Source organism: Peromyscus californicus, unplaced genomic scaffold, assembly GCF_007827085.1.
Source record: "Peromyscus californicus insignis strain IS unplaced genomic scaffold, ASM782708v3 Scaffold_13__1_contigs__length_99412109, whole genome shotgun sequence".
Classification (NCBI taxonomy): Eukaryota; Metazoa; Chordata; class Mammalia; order Rodentia; family Cricetidae; genus Peromyscus; species Peromyscus californicus.
The window spans coordinates 15,716,548-15,737,779 of record NW_026294424.1 but is presented as its reverse complement, the minus strand read 5'-3'; the positions used below and the strand labels follow the sequence as shown (position 1 = coordinate 15,737,779).

The following is a 21,232-nucleotide window of genomic DNA, read 5'->3' as shown; positions in this document are numbered from 1 at the left end:
AACTTGGGGTTTACAGTGTAAAGAATATCCCCCAACAGGTATCATTTTACTTGTGAAGGAACCCAAGGTGCTCGTACCCAAGTACATCTCAGTGTACTACTTACATTTAGCCACTGTTGTCTGATGCTTCTGAGTGGGCAAAGGAAGTAACTAAGTCAAGAAGTGGTCATATTGGAGATTTGAGACTTAAATGATTGGAGCATGATGGCAAAATTGGCTTGGAGATAAAGATGAGTTGTTAAAGAAGTGTAACATTATTGTGTATTTAAGACATTTTTGTGGAGAAGAAAGTTTGAATAAGAAATGGTAGGATTAAGTGGTTGACTTTTCAGTTAGAGTGTGTAGGAAAATAGGAGGTTCAATATAATTAAATTAAAAAAAAAACCTGCAAAGTAATGCTTAATGTAATGTTTTAGAAAGGTGAAAGTGAATCTTATTGATAGAAAATGTTGTAATTTTAAGTTGGACAATTTTTATTTATAAATTTGATATACAAAAGAATGAGTTTAGTAGTTACTTTTGGAAGAGTTAAAGTGTTGACATATTAGCTACAAGATTAAAAAAATCTTTAACTTCTTAATGTGTACATAGAATGTTGTATAACTTACTTTCCTACTGCTGTGACAAAACCATGACCAAGGCAAGCTTTAAAATAAAGGGTTTAGGGCTGGAGAGATGGCTCAGAGGTTAAGAGCACTGGCTGTTCTTCCATAGGTCCTGAGTTCAATTCCCAGCAATTACATGGTGGCTCACAACCATCAATAATGAGATCTGGTGCCCTCTTCTGGGCTGCAGGCCTACATGCAGGCAGAGCATTGTATACATAATAAATAAATAAATCTTTAAAAAAATAAAATAAAGGATTTAATTGGGCTTATAATTTCAGAAGGTTAGAGTCTATGATGGTGGAGCAAAGGCATGGAAGCAGGAACAGCTGAGTGCTCACAGAGTGAGTTCCAGAATAATCATAGCTACAGCATAAGATGCTGTCTCAACACCAAACAAAATAAAAACCAAACACCTGCCCCCCCCATCAACCAACCAAATAGACAAAAAAACAAAAACAAAAGAGTAGAAAGATCAAATTTTTAAAAATCCACTCAAGGGCCATCTAGGAGGCTAAATGAGTAAAAGTGCCCACTGTGAAAGCCGGACAACATGAATGAATTTCATCTTCCATGTAAGTATGAAAGAAGAAAAACAACTTCATAGAGCTGTCCTCTGGCCAGTTAACGCTGTGGCAAGCATATTATCCCCACATACATCAGTCATCCTCCTCTCTCTCTCTCTCTCTCTCTCTCTCTCTCTCTCTCTCTCTCTCTCTCTCTCTCTGTCACACACACACACACACACACACACACACACACACACACAAAGTCTTTAGGCCAGACAAGGTGGCCAAAGGCTGAGGGAGATTGAATTTCAGGCTAGCCAAACTAAACAGCAAGACTATGCCTCAAAAGCAAAAACAAACCAAACCATGCCTAACCAAATAGAGGCACAAATAGAATAGTTTGTTTTCTAAGTGTAGTGTTTATGATCATACTTTTGTTAATGTCTAGCTATTATTTCTACCATGAGGCAACAAGAGCTTGAGTCTTTGTATATAATTGGGGCAGAATGAAGCAGAACATTTTAAAATTGGGATCCGAGGGCTGTAAAGAAAGACTTGTTCTACTCAAAACAATATGTCAGTGATGGTTCTTATGTTGGAGACTCCAAACCCCACTTTCTGCTTTTAGTGCTATTTAATTTCTTCATTTCATTCAGTTTTTTCCCCAGCCAGATGAAAATGAATATTCCTTTCCTGGCCCTTTTAGAACACAGCCTTCCTGTAAATATTCATGATGTTGATGTTGTATCACATGTGTTAATGAGTTTTCTAGCTTAACTCCCCCTCAATCTTCAACCCTCCACCGCTAACAGGGTTTCTCCGTGTAGCCCTGGCTGCCCTGGCACTAAGTGCTCTGTAGACTAGGCTGGCCTTGAAATCAGATCCATCTGCTCTGCTCTCCCCTCCCTAACCCCTCCCCCACCAGTGCTGGGATTAAAGGTATATGCCACCACTGCTTGGCTTAGCTTAATTTCTAACTGAAAGCCTAGAAAGGCACAAATCGAAATCCCAGAGTTAATTCCTCTTGATATTTTGTAACCTAATTGATTTGTTTGTAAAATGGTAATTGAATTGACCTGTGATTTTGGGTTGAAGCAGCTTGTCAATCTTGTCATTATATTGGTGGGAACAGAACTGTCAAAATTAACTTGAATATCTTTATATAAACATGTTAATCTCTTTATCTCCTGGGGAAAAGATGCTGGGTAGTAAAAAAGCTAGGTCCTGTATTTTTAGATACACTATGGTATTTTGTGCTTTAGAGAGACCTAGATTTCTGCATTTGTTAGGTTTGTAAATGACTGCAAATGATTATAGAAACAGGCTTAGAGCAATTCTTAAAAACTGAGAATATGTTTCCCTATGTAAGCTGCATATAACATTATTAGATAATAATAAATGCTATTAAACTTCTGTAGTATTGGATATGTATATCACATTATTAGATAATAATAAATAATAATAAATGCTAGTAACCTTCTGTAGTTAACAGAAAAAGAAGAAAGGACAACTTTCTACTGTATTTTTGTCATGTGAAATATTTCTGTATTAGTTGAGAAGTTTTGTTTGCTTTTTTTTGAGACAAGGTCTCCCTCTGTAGCCCAGGCTGCCCCAGAACTCTTGTGTATTCTCCTATTTAAGCTTCCAGAGTATTGGGTTATTGGGTTACAGGTGTGAGCCAGTGTGCTTGGTTTATTCTTTTGAAACAGGGTCTGACTCTGAAGTCTAGGCTTGCCTTGAACTCCGGGTAGTCTTCTTTTTTTTAACCTCTCCAGTGCTGGGATAATAGGTGTGAGCCATCACACTGGGTATCTGATGAGTTCTTAATAAACCTCATATGAGACTTAACATGAAACTGAAAGTCTTTCAGTGTTGATTCTAGAGAGACCTTATATTAAAGAAATCACCTAACTATCTTAAAACTTAAGGCTAATTTTATAGCTTCCTTATTAAGTAGCCACATAGTTGATGCTCTTATTTAGGTGACAAGATGTAAGAAAGAAAAAAATATACATAATATAATCAGGAAATGACACTTTTTTGAGAAATTATAATTATAAAATCTGTTTTAAACACCTTTTTCATTATTGGTAACTATTGGGAAAGCTTTTTTTCCAGTCTCATTATGAGATAAATACAAAATAAATGATTATCATTAGTGATGTGATTTATATAATCTGTGCTAGAGTTTTTCTTTTTAATAAAATGCCTTTTCCCCCAAAAGGCAAAGATAGCACATTATAACTCCAAGGAAATTTTATATTAAAAAACTCAATTTCTTTGGCCTAAATTTGACTTTCATTTAATCCGAAATAACAAGGAAATTAACAATCAGTGCTGGAACCTTCTCTATTACCATATATTTCTAGTAACATTATTTTAAGCATATATACTATAAACCATTGTTACTCCGATAAAAACAGGAAGTGAATTCAGAACTGTATTTCTAATGAACAAATGTTCATATGTCATTTAGTTAGGAAATTACTTGTATAACTTGAACTCTTTCTTTCTCTGTATGTAAATCTTCTGAATATGTTTTAGGAAACTTGTAAATAAACAGTAAATTTAGATGACATTCCAATTACAACATTAAATAGTAAGATCTTCACGTAAGAATGTCCAAAACATACTGCTGTTTTGTACTGAAGTTATTCTCTGAAGATTAAAAGCTCTGCCTGTCTGGAGGAGTTGGTGACTACGTGCTACTGAGGTTCTATTTTCCCTCTAAACGTTCCTTTACTAATTTTTCCAAAGAGAAGAGATGCTCATCTGCATCTTCTGGCACAAGTTTCCTAATAGAATCTGCAAGTTCAAAAAGATATTCTGTATTTCTTCCACTTGGGCCAGCTGCATTAAAAATCTGCTCAGCAATGTCTTCCAGAGGTGCAGGACCAAGGTAGTTAGGATTGTCACACGTTCCAATGTAGAGCAAAACACTGAATGGTTTTCTTGTGGGATCTTTTGGATAAAAAATGACTGTTGTAGTTCTGTAGCCTCCTTTCTCTCTGAAGTCAAGGTATGTTTTTACTTCCTCTTCTTTTCCTACTGGTAGTTTGTAAGCAACACCCCATACACTGCCCTGTTGAAAAATGAAAAGAATACACTGTTTTGTATTTATAAGGCTATCAAAGTAGTTGAAGATACGTTATGACCTAGGATATTTTGTAGTCATGGAAGTCAATGCAGTTTTGTTTCCAAGTGCCTCAAAGGGGTAGAGAGTAAACAATTAAGGAAAACAGCATTTAAAACCTTTATTCTGAATAAGTAATTGATTTGTATCAAGCACAGAATGATAGGTCTCTTCCATCAAATTTTTATATTAGGTATTATTTTTAAACTAATATCAAGTGTTTGCTGGTCATTAGGAAATTCTGTGGAAGGAAAGTGCCATTTGTTGTCTAGGAGTTACAGGTGCTGGTTTGAGTATAAGGTACTTTTAGATGCCTCTCCCACTATAAATTGCTGGAAGCGTTTTGTAATCCAGACTATAATTAATGCTTCTAGCAGTTTTTATTTTTATTTTTTAATTTTCAGATAAGGAGCCAGGCGGTGGTGGCGCACACCTTTAGTCCCAGCACTTGGGAGGCCGAGCCAGGCAGATCTCTGTGAGTTCGAGGCCAGCCTAGTCTACAGAGTGAGATCCAGGACAGGCACCAAAACTACACAGAGAAAAAACCCTGTCTCGAAAAAACCAAAAAAATTTTTTTTTCAGATCAGGACTAGTTTTTTGAACAAGGCTGGCCTTGAACTTGTGATCCATCTGCCTCGTCTGATTATAGGCAGGTGGCACTTTGGTGCTGCTTGAGTTTTGTTTTGTATAATTTTCTTCCCAAGTTTAAAGAAACTGGGCACTGTCCATTTAAGTTTTGAGTGCTTCAAACTCGTTTAAAAATCACAAGTACTGTATATAAAATCAGTAAGAAGTTTTTAGTTTTTTGTTGAAAAAATACTAGATTCCAGGCAAAGTTCAAGAGAGCTATAAAAATTCTATTTAATTCTTAGTCATGATCTCGCTGTGGGGAGCCTGACCCGATTATTATGAAAGAGGATCACAAAATTCTCATTTACCAAACTCACTTAGAAAAGTTGTAAAAAGGAGATTACATATCACTTGGTTGTATTTTGTTGTTACCGTGTGTTCTAATTGTAACTTTCTCTCTAGATTCATTTTCCACAAACACTAAAAAACAAACCAAAACCAAACCAAAACCAAAACCAAAAACAAAAAAACCCTTCACAACAAATACAGAAAAGCAGCCAGCAGTGGTGGCACATGCCTTTAATCCCAGTACTTAGAAGGTAGAGGCAGGCAGATCTCTGAGTTCAAGGCCAGCCTGGTCTACAAAGTGAGTTCCAGGACAGCCAGGGCTACACAGAGAAACCCTGTCTCTAAACCTCCCCCCGCAAAAAACTAAACAACCAAAAAACCAAAACCAAAAACCAAAACCAAACAAACTAACAACCAACCCCCCCCAAACCAACAAAACAAAAACCAGAAAGCAAATACAGAAAAGAGTTCTAGACTTAGTTTAATTCAAATTTTCTATGTTGAACAATAAAATTTCACTGATTATTAAAACACAGAAAGCTAACATTTTATTTAAGACTATGTAAAAAATAAGCATACCATACCCCAGGATCTTCAACAAGAGTCACAACTCTTCCAGGCTGTTTTGAAAAAGGTAGAAAATATTTTTTTTTCTGAATTAAAGTTCATTAAATAACTAAACATTAGCAACTTGACATAGAATAAAGTTTTACTATATCTGTCGTAAGAAGCACTTTACTTAGGGAATAGATTAAAGCATTGCTGGACCACACCCCTACTAGATCTGACTCTGTAGGTCTGGAGCCTGATAATAGGTATTTGTAATAGTATGCTTAGTGAAACGATTGGTTCATGCTTTCAGAACCACTACTAGGCTATACTTGGGTCTCAGGTATGTATGAATGATTTTCACCTGTGGCTATGAGGTGCTTTTACCTTTGTATTTATGCTAAAGGATGCTTCAAGGTAGTGTTTTTATACCTTCATAAATGAATGTCACATGGACTCATCGAGTGGCTAATACTAGAATTGGCATTGTTTTTGTCTATTTATTTTTGAGACAAAGTCTCATATAGCCCAGATTGGCCTCAAACTTGCTATGTAGCTAAGGCTTGGTTTGAACGGTTTTTCCTGCTTCTTCCTTTGAAGTGCTATGATTATAGGTATGCACCACCATGCCTGGCTTAGAATTGGTCTATTTTTTTTCTAACTGTTCTTATATGAGACAGACTATCTGGCAGGACTATACCACCCTAAGTGCATTTTAATTAATTAAACTTGAATTAATCAATTATTCTTTTGAGATAGTTTTCAGTCTGTAACCCAGGCTGTACTGGAACTCACTATGTAGCCAGGCTTGCCTTCAATTCCTGGTGATCTTTCTGTCTCAGCCTTACCAGACTGCTGCTTGTAGCATGCCATGTAAGAGATGATTCAGAAAGATGACATAGAGTCAGATTTGTAAAGCCAGAGCAGATTTTAGGGAATGGAGAGCTCATAGTGTTGGTAGCAGAAGTAAATACTTGCCTATCTTGGGCCTTGAGCTTTAAAATAAATAAATAAATAAATAAATAAATAAATAAATAAATAAATAAATAAATAAATAAATAAATAAAAATGCAGAATTGAAGTTAGTGGAACAGTGGAAACAGGAAGCCACTGAAATGTGGGAGAAATTAGAAACTGAAACTGCAGCACTTAGGTAGCAGGTTATTGATATGATGGAAGAAGTATTTTGGGAATATCAGATTGGTAAAATGTACAATAATTACAATGGAAGGAAGAAGAAATGGAATGCAGAATGAGAAATGCCTGCAGTCAGGGTGACAAGTTCTGCATTCCAGCAGAACTTCTCTTCTGGCCAGCTCATCTAATTCTTGATAGTTTTGTCTTTTAAAATTATGTGTATGTATACTACTTCCCACTGTAAATAGTAAATATTTTAAAAATTATATGTCTGTGCCTGCATTTGGGAGTGTGCCTATGAGGCCAGAAGTCATCAGATCCCTCTTGTAGCTGGAGTTACAGGCAGTTGTATGCTGCCCATTGTGGGTGCTGGGAACTGAATTTGGGTTCTCTGTAAGAACACTATGAGCTCTTAACCTCAGAGCCATCTCTTCACCACAGTTTGGTTCTTTTCTATCATTCAGTCATCTCTTTAGAGATTTCTCTGCCTGTCTCTTGATTTTGCTTACTCCCATTCCATTGAGAGCCAAGAACAACTTTTTGGCTTTAAATCTTTTAAGGCTGTGATATTCTATAGAATAAAACCAAAAGTGCTTTGTTAAACTACAAACCCCATTCTTTTCCACCTTTCCCCTCAAGTTGTACTGACTTACTTAGAACTCTTATTTATAACTCTACAGACAGTCACATCTTTGAACATTTGAAAAACAGTGTTAAGTTTTAAATGCCTTCTTTGTTAGGGAGCAATGAAACTGAATAAAGGGGTCTTTCCTTACTTTATATTTTTAAGACAAGGTCTTGTGTAGCTCAGGCTAGCCTGGTATTCACTATGTAGCTGAGGATGATCTAGGACTAACTTCTGATTTCCCTGCTTCTATCCTGAATATAGGAGTGAGGTTCTCCCACATCCCAGTTTATGTGGCACTAGGAATCTGCATTAACTGAGCTACAAGTTGCCCCCTCCTTTCCTGTCTTCATTTTTGAGACAAGAAAGGATAACTGTGTCACCCAGGTTGACCCCAAAGTGGCAATCTTCTTGCCTCAGCCTCCTCAGTTTAGTGATTACAACTGTGCATCACCATATGTGGTTAAGAAGAGGTCTTTCAAGCTGAATATGATTTGAAGATGTTTTATTAATAAGTCACAACTGGTGTTTTTATTGGGTGATAAGGAATGCTTTTTTTTTGGGGGGGGGGTTTGAGACAGGGTTTCTCTGTGTAGCTTTGTGCCTTTCCTGGAACTCACTCTGTAGCCCAGGCTGGTCTCAAACTCAACAGAGATCCGCCTGCCTCTGCCTCCCAAGTACTGGGATTAAAGGCGTGCGTCACCACTGCCCAGCAAGGAATGCTTTTAATCTAGAAAAGTTAAGGATTTAGTACATGTTTACAGATGTGCTGGGTGATGTAGGGTAGTTTGCTGTTTTAATTTCAGCATTTGAAAATTACTCATATTTTCTTTCTTTTGTCTGGAAAATAAAATAAAGTAACAGGGATAGTGCTACGAGTGTTCTATTTGGACTAGTCTTTTAAAAATGAAAATATTTATATTTATATGAGTAGTGTGGTGATATATACTTGTACTTAGAGGATTTGGGAGGTGGAGGCAGGAGTCTCAGAATTCATGGTCATGTTTGCTATATAGCGAATTCAAAGCCAGCCTGGGCTATATAAGATTCTGTATCAAACAAAATAAAACAAGTTTCCTGTTTTGCAGTTATATTATATTTTGGAGACAATTTCTTTAAGTCAAATCTTTACTTTGTTGAGAAACAATCAGTTTTGTGATAAGTATATACTTAAGTAAATTTAGGAACCAGGTATGGTGGCACAGGCCTTTAATCTCAGCCCTCTGACAGGCCGAGGAAGTTGAATCTCTTTTGAGTTTGAGGTCAGCTTGATCCACCTAGTGACTTCCAGGCTATGTAGTGAGACTGTCTCTAAAAACAAACAAACAAACAAAAACTTAGGAAGAAATTCAACATACTGTTTTCTCTGCTGCATTATGTGGAAGTAAACCTTACATCTGTGTATCCGCCTTCTTATAAGACATAGCTTATGTCCTGAGTAATACCTGAGCCGTTCCAAGTTGCTGAATAGTTCTGTTGCCATTTGTATTCTTGTCCAGATGGTTAACATTTAGATAAATGTAAATAAAAACATGAAGTCAAATTATGATGTTTTGCCTAGTTCTTTAACATAATACTGTACTTGGAATATATTTATACTAAATATTTCCTTTAATTTTCTAGGATGGATTTTTTTTTCTTTTAGTGAAAGGTGTAAAACTGTTAGCCAGTGCAGTTCCCTGCCCTAGCTTTCCTTTCCTAAGTCTCAGTAAGTTTAAGCACAAAGAAATAGTGGCTTTTATAGATCTCTTCTCCTCTTTCTTTTTCCTTCTTTTTTTTTTTTTAAACATTTATTTACTTTATGTGTGAGCACTGTGCCACAGCTTGTGTGTAGACGTCAGAGGACATCTTGTAGGAGTCAGTTCTGTCCTTTACTTGATGAACCACATCACTGGCCTCTTTTATTAAAAAGACTGATGGACACCCCGTACCCCTCACTCCCAAGACAGGGTCTTACTATGTAGCTCTGGCTGTCCTGGAACTCACTATGTAGACCACGCTGGCATTGACCTCACAGAGAACCACTTGCTTCTGCCTCCCAAGTGCAGGAATTAAAGGCATGTACCACTATGCCTGACCTCTAGTCTTACTTTTTAAAGTGATATGTAGAGCATAAAAACATGGACTTTTAAACAACTAGTATATTGATTAGACAATTTCTTACCAGTAGTCTGCCTGGCAATACATATATATCTTAATGTGTTTTGTAAGAAACATATATTTTGGTTGAGCCTAGGTCGTAAAATATGCAGTTATAACCATAAATATGACTGCTTAATGCTTGGTCATTAAAATGAAAACCTACCTTAAGGTTTTTATATATCAAAATTGATACCCAAAGGCATTTTCTTTGGTTTAATTCTTTAATGTCTTGAATATTGTTTTATAATATTCTTGAAAATTCTTTGGTTATGATGTTTCTGTTTGCCTGTAAATAAATATTTGCCTTCTGTTTGGGTTTCAATAGGCCAAGAAAGTCTACTTAATTCTTAATTGACAAACTCGGGTTAGAATGGGTCTAACTCAGATGCTTTTCAAGATTTCAAGCCTGTATCTTTTGGGTAGGTACAAATATTTCAGAACCTTGATCTTTCCCCTTCCAAGAATCTCTTCTGATAGCTGGCTTTCAGCATTTCAGAGTATTGTGCTTTAGAGTATTTTTTAAAATGGTGCTGGGAATTGAACACAGGGCCTTACATGTGCTAGTCTACTAAGCTATTGCTTCAGTCCCTTTTAAATTTCTGAGTTTGAGGTCTAGGCAAGTCTTAAACTTGTGATCCTCTTTGGGATTACAGACCAGTAGGGTAGGCGAATTTTAAGAATATTTTAGAGAACACAGTAGCATTCAAAATGTAGTCCTCTAAAGGTTAGAAGTTAAACAAGTTACTAGTTACTTCATACTTGTTTTATTTTTTATTTCACAGATTAGTTGTTTTGCAGCCAATGCAAAGTTGGTTTGATAAGCAGTGAGCTGCTTTTAATTCTCTGAACCCATATTGAGGTGAATGCTTTATATGACCAACTGGAAAATAGATCAGACGATTTGTATTTCACATTAATCATCCAAGAGAACTATGGAGAAGGAACCATTAAAGTAATGTAGATTTTGCATTGATTATTCATAACAAACTGCAGACCTCACATAACTTTGCTTATACCTCCCAATCAAAATAATTTACCAATAATCACAAAATAATCGGAAATAACCTTGGAAATTAATTCTTTTATGTTCTTAGGTGTCTTTAAACTAAAACATTGCAGGGATAAACCCTAGAAATTTACAGGCACATGTAAATTCAAACAAGTAAAAACCTGGCATAATGTAGACATATCAACGAATTTACACATTATGTGGTGACATGAAAATTAATCTTTATTAATTTTTGTGGTGAGACAGAGGTTGCCAAGACAAGGGGGCTGCCTGGCCACTTCAGCCTCGTGCGAGTTTGTGTGCCTGTGCCCTTGCATTGTGCCTAAGAAACTAACCATGGACTTCTGAACTGACCTCAGGGTGTCCATGCTCTGGAGAGAGGTGAGAGTAGGTGGCCCAGGATGTTGCTGAGAGAGTTATCCCTCCCGGTAGCTGGGCATGCGGCTGGTTCCTTACCTTGCCGGGAACCCCGCGGTGGTCAGTGCTGCCTTGCCAGAAGCGCCGGCTGTAGTTCGTGATGTAACCAACCAGCTTGTCCTGGTAGGGGAAGTCCACTTTCCAGATGAGGGACCCGTAACCAAACACCCACATCTTTCTGAACCCTGACCGGTACCCCGGCGACAGAACAGGACTGCTGCTGACGCGAATAACTGGCTGCTCAAAGTGGCGCAGGCGCGCTGGCCACACCTGATATGAGGCGCAAAGCATACTGGGGTTGTGGTCCTCGGGAACCTTTTCAGAGCTTCTATGGACCCACAGATCTTTCTGCAGCCTGGGAAAATCGAGATGCGGGGCAGAGTGGGGCGGGGGAGGGGCGGGGGTGCAGGGAACTACATTAACCACAACTCTTCAGAGACTAGTTGACCCTGAGTTGGAGCAGCCCCCTTCCCCCCCTGTTTTTTTCCCCTAGCAGAGAGTGGGGAAAGGAGAAAAGGTAGGACTCCTGGCTGGTGCTGTTTTAAAAGACACACATACAGGCGCCACAGTTGGCACGTAGGCATTTTGTTGTGTTTTGAAAATTGGCTAGCTGCCCACATGTAACAGTTGCCAGAGTAGCAGAACCCGGAAGTGTAATACTTATAATGACCTTGAAAAAAATCCTCTGTCCTTTGCCTTTCACATAGAAGCAGAAGTTGTATAACAGTAGTTTTATGCCCGTGAAAGAGCAACTAGATTCTAGTGGAAGCTGCTTACGTATTTAAACTGCCAAGAACAGTTATGTTCATACTTAATATTCTCTGCATCTCAGAGAAGAAGGTTGGTTTTTACAGTATTTTTTTCTTTTACAGTTTTCACAGTACTGTGTAGAGTCCCTTTCTCAAATGAATGGGAATTGTTTTGTTTGTTAATGGGAAACTTGGAGGATGATATATATTCTTTACTGAACACTTGGATTGTTGAGGAGAGTCCTTATATTTAGTTTCAAATGTATTGTTTCTCCTGGATTTCCTTAACTCCTAAGTTTTTTTTCATTGCCTCTCCCTCCAAGTAGCTTTATTCTTGCAGAGCATCTTAAAATTTAGTTAAAAACACTAATAGGAAAATCTGTAGAATCACAGATGACTATTGGGAAACCTGGTTTCTTAAGTCTTCCTTTGGGCTGTGTTCTTTATATTCTTTTTTTTTTTAAAGACTTATTTATTTATCATGTATACAGTGTTCTGCCTACATGTATTCCTGCCATATCTCATTATAGATGGTTGTGAGCCACCACGTGGTTGCTTCGAATTGAACTCAGAACCTCTGGAAGAGCAGCCAGTGCTCTTAAACTCTGAGCAATCTCTCCAGCCCCTGTTCTTAGTATTCTTAAGATTATAGTGTATTAATTAATCTTATATTAATTAATTAAGATTTTATGTATTTGAATTGCTCAAATATTGAAAATTAAGTGACACACACACACACTCTCACACCCTGCCCCCAATGACCAAAATGAGTTTTGTTTTATGTCTTTGATTGGCATCTCACTGAAAAGCAAGCTAATGTTGCCATAAATGTTACAGTGGCTGAAATAGTAAGGAAACAAAACAATTCTCTCAATTTGTAGGGATTTTTAAAGCATATGTTTCAGGCAAAGGTTCTTAACACTGAACTCATGCAGGGTTTTGAAAGAAGCTGAGGAGCCAGTAACTGAAACTAGCTTGGATGTGCATTTTACTGGAGAGAAATATGTTTCATGAATCTCTCCATGAAGTCAAGCATCCTAAGAAATACTATAGTCTGTTCATTAGTGCTATTCCTCACTGGTTCTATCTAGGGGTGTGTAAGAGTAGAAATGCTGTGGGATGTTCTGTATGGCAAATGTGTTGCTAATTAGTCAATAAAAAACACTGATTGGCCATTGGCTAGGCAGGAAGTATAGGCGGGAAAAGGAGGAGAATAAAGCTGGGAAGTGGAAGGCTGAATCAGAGAGACACTGCCAGCTGCCATGATGACAAACAACATGTGAAGATGCCGGTAAGCCACGAGCCATGTGGCAAGGTATAGATTAATGGAAATGGATTAATTTAAGCTATAAGAACAGTTAGCAAAAAGCCTGCCACGGCCATACAGTTTGTAACCAATGTAAGTCTCTGTGTTTACTTGGTCGGGTCTGAGAGGCTGTGGGACTGGCAGGTGAGAGAGATTTGTCCTGACCCTGGGCCAGGCAGGCAAACTCTAGCTACAGCGATGTTTCTCTGATTTCTTTCTCAGCCCTTTTATCATTTGTGTATAGGAGGGCCATTGATTTTTTTGAGTTGATCTTGTATCCTGCCATATTACTGAAGAAGTTTATCAGGTGTAGGAGTTCCCTGGTAGAATTTTTGGGGTCACTTATGTATACTATCATATCATCTGCAAATAGTGAAAATTTGACTTCTTTTTTTCCAATTTCTATGCCTTTGATCTCCTTTTGTTGTCTTATTGCTCTAGCTAGAACTTCACGTACTATATTGAATAAATATGGGGAGAGTGGACAGCCTTGTCTTGTTCCTGATTTTAGTGGAATTGCTTTGAGTTTCTCTCCGTTTAATTTGATGTTGGCTGTTGGCTTGCTGTAAATTGCCTTTATTATATTTAGGAATGTTCCTTGTATTCCTGATCTCTCTAAGACCTTTATCATGAAGGGGTGTTGGATTTTGTCAAAGGCTTTTTCAGCATCTAATGAGAAGATCATGTGGTTTTTTTCTTTCAGTTTGTTTATATGGTGTATTACATTGACAGATTTTTGTATGTTGAACCATCCTTGCATCCCTGGGATGAAACCTACTTGGTCATGGTGGATAACTTTTTTTGATGTGTTCTTGGATTCCGTTTGCCAATATTTTGTTGAGTATTTTTACATCAATGTTCATGAGGGAGATTGGTCTGTAATTCTCTTTCTTTGTTGCATCTTTGTGTGGTTTGGGTATCACGGTGATTGTAGCCTCATAAAAAGAGTTTGGTAGTGTTCCTTCTGTTTCTATTGTGTGGAACAATTTGAAGAGTATTGATATTAATACTTCTTTGAAAGTCTGGTAGAATTCTGCACTGAAACCATGTGGTCCTGGGGTTTTTTTGGTTGGGAGACTTTTGATGACTTTCTATTTCTTTAGGGGTTATTGATCTATTTAAATGGTTTATCTGGTCTTGATTTAACTTTGGTATGTGGTACCTATCCAGAAAATTGTCCATGTCTTCCAGATTTTTCAATTTTGTGGAGTACAGGTTTTTGAAGTATGACCTGATGATTCTCTGGATTTCCTCATTGTCTGTTGTTATGTCTCCCACTTCCTTTCTGATTTTGTTGATTTGGATGCTCTCTCTTTGCCTTTTGGTTAGTTTGAATATGGGCTTGTCTATCTTGTTGATTTTTTTCAAAGAACCAACTCTTTGTTTCATTGATTTTTGTATTGTTCTCTTGGTTTCTATTTTGTTGATTTCAGCCCTCAATTTGATTATTTCCTGGCATCTGTTTCTCCTGGGTGAGTTTGTTTCTTTTTGTTCTAGAGCTTTCAGTTGTGCTGTTAATTCATTGGTATGAGATTTCTCCATCTTTATGTGTGCATTTAGAGCCATGAATTTTCCTCTTAGCACTGCTTTCATAGTGTCCCATAAGTTTGGGTATGTTGTACTTTCATTTTCATTGAATTATAGGAAATCTATAATTTCTTTCTTATTTCTTCCTTGACCCATTGATGTTTCAGATGCGCATTATTCAGTTTCCATGAGATTGTAGGCTTTCTATAATTTTTGTTGTTGTTGAAGTCTAACTTTAAGGCATGGTGGTCTGATAAGATACAGGAGGTTATTCCAATGTTTTTGTATCTGTTGAGATTTGTTTTGTGACCAAGCATGTGGTCGATTTTTGAGAAGGTTCCATGGGGTGCTGAGAAGAAGGTATATTCTTATGTGTTAGGATGGAATGTTCTGTAGATATCTATTAAATCCATTTGAGTCATAACATCTGTTAGGTCCTTTATTTCTTTGTTAAGTTTCAGTCTGGTAGATCTGTCTTTTGGTGAGAGTGGTGTGTTGAACTCTCCCACTACTAATGTGTGGAGTTTGATGTGCGTTTTAAGCTTTGGTAATGTTTCTTTTATGAATGTGGGTGCCTTTGTATTTGGGGCATAAATGTTCAGAATCGAGACTTCATCTTGGTGGATTTTTCTGTGATAAATATGTAAAGTCCATCCTGATCTCTTTCGATTGATTTTAGTTTGAAGTCTATTTTATTAGCTATTAGGATAGCTACACCAGCTTGCTTCTTAGGTCCATTTGCTTGGAAAGCCTTTTCCCAGCTCTTTACTCTGAGGTAGTGTCTGTCTTTGAAGTTAAGGTGTGTTTCTTGTATGCAACAGAAGGATGAATCCTGTTTTCTTATCCATTCTGTTAGTCTGTGTCTTTTTATAGGTGAGTTGAGACCATTGATATTGATGGATATTAATAACCAGTGATTGTTAATTCCTGTTATTTTTTGTAGTCGTGTTGTGTTGTCCTTTGGTGTTTGTTGGTGTGGGATTATCTGTTGCCTGAGTTTTCATGGGTGTGTTTAACTTCTTTAAGTTGGATTTTTCCTTCTAGTGCTTTTTGTAGGGCTGAATTTGTGGATAGGTATTGTTTAAATCTGGTTTTGTCATGGAATATTTTGTTTACTTCGTCTATGGTGATTGAGAGTTTTACTGGGTATAATAGTCTGGGTTGGCATCTGTGGTCTCTTAGTGTCTGCATAACATTTGTCTGGGACCTTCAAGCTTTCATAGTCTCTATTGAGAAGTCTGGTGTTATTCTGATGAGTTTGTCTTTATATGTTACTTTGTCTTTTTCCTTTGCAGCTTTAATATTTTTTCTTTGTTCTGTATGTTTAGTGTTTTGATTATTATGTGGTGAGGGGACTTTTTTTGGATCCAGCCTATTTGGTGTTCTGTAAGCTTCTTGTATCTTCATAGGTATTTCTTTCTTTAGGTTAGGAAAGTTTTCTTTTATGATTTTGTTGAATATATTTTCTGTGCCTTTGAGTTGGCATTCTTCTCCTTCTTCTATCCCTATTATTCTTAGGTTTGGTCTTTTCATGGTGTCCCAAATTTCTTGGACGTTTTGTGTTACGACTTTTTTGTCTTTAGTGTTTTCTTTGACTGACGAATCTCTTTTCTCTATTGTGTCTTCAGTGTCAGAGATTCTCTGTTCCATCTCTTGTATTCGGTTGGTTATGCTTATTTCTGTAGTTCCTGTTCGTTTAGTCAGGATTTCTATTTCCAGCATTCCCTCAGTTTGTGTTTTCTTTATTGTCTCATTTTCAATTTTCAAATCTTGAATTGTTTCCTTCATCTGTTTAATTACTTTTTCTTGGCTTTCTTTGATTTCTTCCAATTTTTTGTTTGTTTTTTTCTTCCATTTCTTTAAGGGAATTTTTTATTTCCTCTTTAATGGAGTTTTTCATTTCCTCTTTAAGGGTCTCTATTATCTTCTTAAAGTCATTTTTATGATTGATTTCTTCTGCTTTTTCTGCCTTGGTATGTTCAGGTCTTGCAGGTGTAGAATCACTAGGTTCTGATGTTGTCATATAGGTCTTTTTGTTGTTGCCTGTATTTTTGCACTGGCATCTACTCATCTCTTCTTCTGCTCGGTATAGGCGGTGTCTGTGTCTGAAGGTCCCTCTCTTGTTCTAATTGTCTTGGTCCACTAGGAGTTCTTGGTTAAATCGGTGCTGTTGGGCTCTGTTTCTTCGGGAGCAGCTTAGTCCAATCAGTGTTATTGGGTTCTGTCTCAGGGAGCAGTTGTTCCCAGTTGGTGCGGGGTGTGCTTATGGTTTCAGTGGTTGTTAGGTTCGTAGGAGTTTATTTATTTATTTATTTATTTATTTATTTAATTTTTTTGGTGGGGGAGCAGGGAAAGGTAGCTGTCTGGTCCCTGGACTCCGATGGGTAGGTCCTAAGGGCTAGAGACCTGATCTGTTGGTGTGGAGATGGGGGCTTACCTATTCCCAGTCTATGTAGTGTAGGCTTATGATTCTGGTGATCTGGTTCAGTTGCTGGGCAGCACCTTCTTTTGTGTTCTCAGGTCACATTTTGCTCATTTGTCAACTCCTCAGCTGATTTTGTTTCCTCAGACTGAGACTGTAGGATTCTGAATCCTCTCCTGAATGTATCTCAGCTGAGCAGATTATTTAGTAGGGTAATCTCACCAACACTTCCAAGTTGTTGGGTTTCGCAGGATCGGCAGCTGGGCCCTGGGTTGGCCTCAGACTGAGTGTTCGGATCTGTTCTGGTCACGTCTCACGGAGATGGCTCCTTCCCCGGGTGCTGGGGTTAAAGGCGTCCCTGTTACAGGTGTTATTCTCCTTGTTTTCACTAACTCCTCAGCGTGTAATAGCGCAGTTTCTGGTCTTTATTAGGACTGCGTCTCTGCCACCGCTCTGTCTGCCTCTGCCGCTGCTCTGTTTCGTGTTATATCACTTTTTACTACTAAATATTCCTACACTCATCTTTAAAAATATAAGACAAGTATTAAAAATTGCATCATCGAATATCCTATATCCAGATTTCCTTAATTATCTTAAAAATATTCTGGAGTCACTAGAGCGTAGGTCGATGTTGTGAATGGATGTGTCTTATAAATACATATAAATACATGTCAACTAGCTGCTGTTAGAGATAGAAAGAAGGCTGCTGCTCTTATCACAGATTTTTCCTGGACTTGTTTTTCCTTTAAGAAGCTCAGAGACATTACTAAGTTCTGTTATGTTTTTCAGGTTATGATATGTTATCCTGAATTGATTAACACTGTAGCCAAGAGAGAAACCAGTAAATGTTGGACAGGGTATCATGCCTACCTATTTTTATTCAAATTCTGTTCTTTAAATATTTTAAAAGTTGATTTGTGTGTGTGTTTTCAAGATAGAAATTTGTTTTCTTTTATTTAAATGAACACACTTATAAATTATCAGTGTTATTTTCTTTTACATGAAATTATTTTGTCAAGAAGTTAGTATGGTTCAGAAAAGCATAGAGTAGCATTCAGTATCCTCAAGTTTGGCCTTAAGCTACCTCTGTAATCTTATTTTTCTACTCTTTTTTGATTCTCTAATCCTTCTTCGAACATGACATGTTTTTCTTACTCATTGTCCCTTTCCCTTGGCTATGCACCTCCTTTTTAGTTTATGCTTTTCCAATTCTGTCTAGGAATGCTCTTCTGCCCATTGTCTCTCATTTTGAAATCTTCCCTGTTAAGTATGGCACAGCTCAAATCCCTTACCAAGTGAACACAAATTCTTCTTTAATTTATATGGCTTTCAATCTGTTCTACTTTGATGATACTTTACATTTTCTGTGTTGGACCACATATATTCATCATTCCTCTGAAACTGTAAACAATTTGAGATAGGATATTTGTGAGTATATAGTCCTCATTGCTGATCATTTTTAGTTGGTGCTTAAAAAATAACTGCTAATTGAATGATTGAATGTTTGTTAATAAATATCTTCACTTACTGTAATGGACCTTTTCACCCAGTTCGATTAAATTAATTTGTAGCTGACATTGGCTGTTCGGCTTGTTATAGAATCAACTTCTACTGTTACAGTTTTATTTTAAAGGTGACCATGCATACGTTTAAATTTACTGTTGAGACTGTTTTCTGCTTGTTTTTAACCTCTTCAAACCATTTTTGGATAAATTACTTACAATATGGTTCTAGAAAGTTTTCATCAGTATTGGGCTAGATACATTGGCATTTTCTGACAAGCCTCCTCTCCCAAGGACCATTAGGAAAAATCAAAAGTGGGATAGGAATAGAACTGAGAAGGTTACTTCTTAGGAGATAACTGTTTGCCTGAGAATCCTGAATCTTAGCCCAACATATATATGCTAATAGTTTGTGAGAGTCATATACTGAGATCTGTGTGGGACTTTGATCGCCAGAGAACATGAAATGAAATGAGCTTGAAGGGAGGTGATTATGATGAAGGCAGTGATACTTGTGTATAAAGGCTGGGCTATCTATCTGGCTATTGTTTGTTGGCTTTGTTGTATTCATTCGGACACTTTGAAGGATTGAGCTCCCAAGTGTTTATCCACTTCTGGAAAGGACCAACAAGAGTAGGAAAATGAGGTTTCTTACTTATTCTTGTTTTAATGAATAAACACTGTTCATTCCTTTCTTTTTGTTTTAAAGACCTTTTCGGGTTTAATTATTTCCTACAGAGGGTAGTAAAATGGGATTCACAAGTGGTCATTAGTAGTAGAGTCTCTGTGTTTTGGTGTGGTGTGAATAGGTAGTCCACAGGAAGGATCTGACAGATATTCCCGGAGGGAGAAAGACCGAAAGTAAAAACTACCTCGGTCATTTAAATAATATTGCTAGGAAGTGACATGAGAGACATTTGGGTTGGACTATAGCAGAGGCTGTGTGGGGCATGACAGTTTCTCCTATTTTTCTCATGTGAGATGCTAGACTGTGATGTGCTGATTTCCAGTTTAGTGTTGTTTTACTGACTAGTATTATCTTTCTGCCTTGTTTTGTAGACTGATCAAAAGGATGGATTTTACAGAGGCTTACTCAGGCACGTGCTCTACAGTTGGACTTGCTGCCAGAGCAGGCAATGTTAAAATTTTACGGAAACTGCTCAAAAAAGGTCGAAGTGTGGATGTTGCTGATAACAGGGGATGGATGCCAATTCATGAAGCAGCTTATCACAACTCCGTAGAATGTTTGCAGATGTTAATTCATACAGGTAAAGTAAATGCAAGGTGTGGGAGACTGGGTATGTAAACTAAAATAGTAAAATAAAAAGATGGTAATAAATGTTCCATTTGTTTCCTTTTCTATAATCCTAAAATAAGTACCTCTCCTATTAAGGATGATGAGATTTCTGCCTTGGATGGTGTTCCATCTAGACATCTATGAATATTGTCCTTTATATGGAAGTGTTTGTACTTTATTTACTTACTTTACATTTATTTATTTACATATTTATTTAATTTGTGTTTGTGAGGCATGCATGTAGCATGTACTATGGTATGTCTGTGGAGGTCAGAGGATAACTTGAGGAAGTTAGTTCTCCCCTTCTATCATGTGGGTTCTGGAGATTAAATTTAGGTCATCAGCCTTGGCAGCAAGCGTCCTTCCCCTCTAAGCCATGTCACTGGCCCTTTTGTTTATTTTTGATTTTTTTTTCCCTTTGAGACAGGGCCTTACGATATAACCCTGGCTTACCTGAAATTCATTATATAGAGTAGGCTGGCCTGGAACTCAGAGATCTGCTTGCATGTTCCTCCTGAGTGCTAGGATTAAAGGCATATATTACCATGCCTAGCCCCTTTATTTTTATTAATTATGCTGAGTGTTGTAGGGTAGTTTGTTGTTTTAATTTCAGCATTTGAAAATTACTCATAATACGTATTATTTCTTTTGTCTGGAAAATGAAATAAAACAACAGGGATAGTGCTGCTAGTGTTCTGTTTGGACTAGTCTTTTCAAAAATGAAAATATTTATTCATTTATATATATATGAGTGTTCTGCCTATTTGTATGTATGCATACCACATGCATGCCTGGTGCCCTTGATGGTCAGAAGAGGAGGTTCCCCTATGTAGTGGTATTTGCTCTGCCTGTGACCTTGAGGTGTAGGGCCCAAAGGAGGCGGTGCTTCTTGCTTCTGTGACCTCTTAAAAGGAAAGAGAGAAGGGTCACATGTCCCTTCTCCCTGCTGCCTGAAAGGTAGATTTGCTCCCAGTCAGATCAGACTTCAGCTGTCTACTCTGTTCTGTGTTTGTGAGTGTATTTCTTCAATTTATATCTTAATAAATCCCTATTACTTATTAAATAGATTCTTAATAGGATCTGGAACTGGAGTCAGAGATGGTTGTAAGCCACAGTGTTGGTGATGGAAACCAAACCCTGGGTCCTCTTCTAGAGCAGTAAATTCTTTTAACCACTGAGCCATCTCTGCAGCCCCTAATCTTTTATTGTAACACTTTTCATTGTCCTTACTTTTGAGAAATTTTCCTATTACTTGGGCTTTATATATGTAGTACAGCATGGATCAGAGTACCTGCCTTTATAGTGCTTGTATTGTTAGGGGAGATAGATAAGAAATGGATTAAAAAAACAAAACAAAACAAAAAAACCCAATGAGCAGGATTGTT

The 21,232-nt window shown here is 37.4% G+C and overlaps 2 protein-coding genes across 8 annotated transcripts in view; one reads left to right on the top strand and one right to left on the bottom strand.

Annotated features, from left to right (window-relative positions):
* The window catches only part of Asb3 (ankyrin repeat and SOCS box containing 3), a 154,929-nt gene that overhangs the window by 6,999 nt on the left and 126,698 nt on the right, over positions 1–21,232 (top strand). For 3 of the 5 annotated variants that reach the window (XM_052734553.1, XM_052734548.1, XM_052734551.1), the window contains exon 2: positions 19,610–19,818. In XM_052734553.1, coding sequence (XP_052590513.1) covers positions 19,623–19,818 — 196 coding nt within the window. In that variant the 5' untranslated portion in view covers positions 19,610–19,622. Of the gene's footprint in view, positions 1–9,253; positions 10,038–11,759; positions 11,885–19,609; positions 19,819–21,232 lie in introns of those variants that run through there. The other 2 variants (XM_052734549.1, XM_052734550.1) reach the window with 2 other exon arrangements.
* Positions 3,401–11,362, bottom strand: Chac2 (ChaC glutathione specific gamma-glutamylcyclotransferase 2). Of its 3 annotated transcripts, none has more exons than XM_052734555.1 (3): positions 10,982–11,362; positions 5,750–5,785; positions 3,401–4,196 (listed from the first exon to the last, which is right to left on the bottom strand). In XM_052734555.1, the coding sequence occupies exons 1-3, from the start codon at positions 11,333–11,335 to the stop codon at positions 3,831–3,833; spliced, it is 756 nt and encodes a 251-aa protein (XP_052590515.1). In that variant the 5' UTR covers positions 11,336–11,362; the 3' UTR covers positions 3,401–3,830. The 3 variants fall into 3 exon arrangements, with proteins under 3 accessions (XP_052590515.1, XP_052590516.1, XP_052590517.1); XM_052734556.1 differs by having other exon boundaries at positions 11,084–11,345; XM_052734557.1 differs by lacking the exon at positions 5,750–5,785 and having other exon boundaries at positions 11,084–11,351.

Bases quoted from the DNA above. Each gene is read 5' to 3' on its own strand.
- Chac2 (XM_052734555.1), bottom strand. From the start codon at position 11,335: ATGCTTTGCGCCTCATATCAGGTGTGGCCAGCGCGCCTGCGCCACTTT. The intron at 5,786-10,981 runs GTCAGTTCAGAA...TTTTCAAAACAG, and splicing joins CAGAGCATGGACACCCTGAG to CCTGGAAGAGTTGTGACTCT. The intron at 4,197-5,749 runs GTATGGTATGCT...ATTTTTCAACAG, and splicing joins CTCTTGTTGAAGATCCTGGG to GGCAGTGTATGGGGTGTTGC.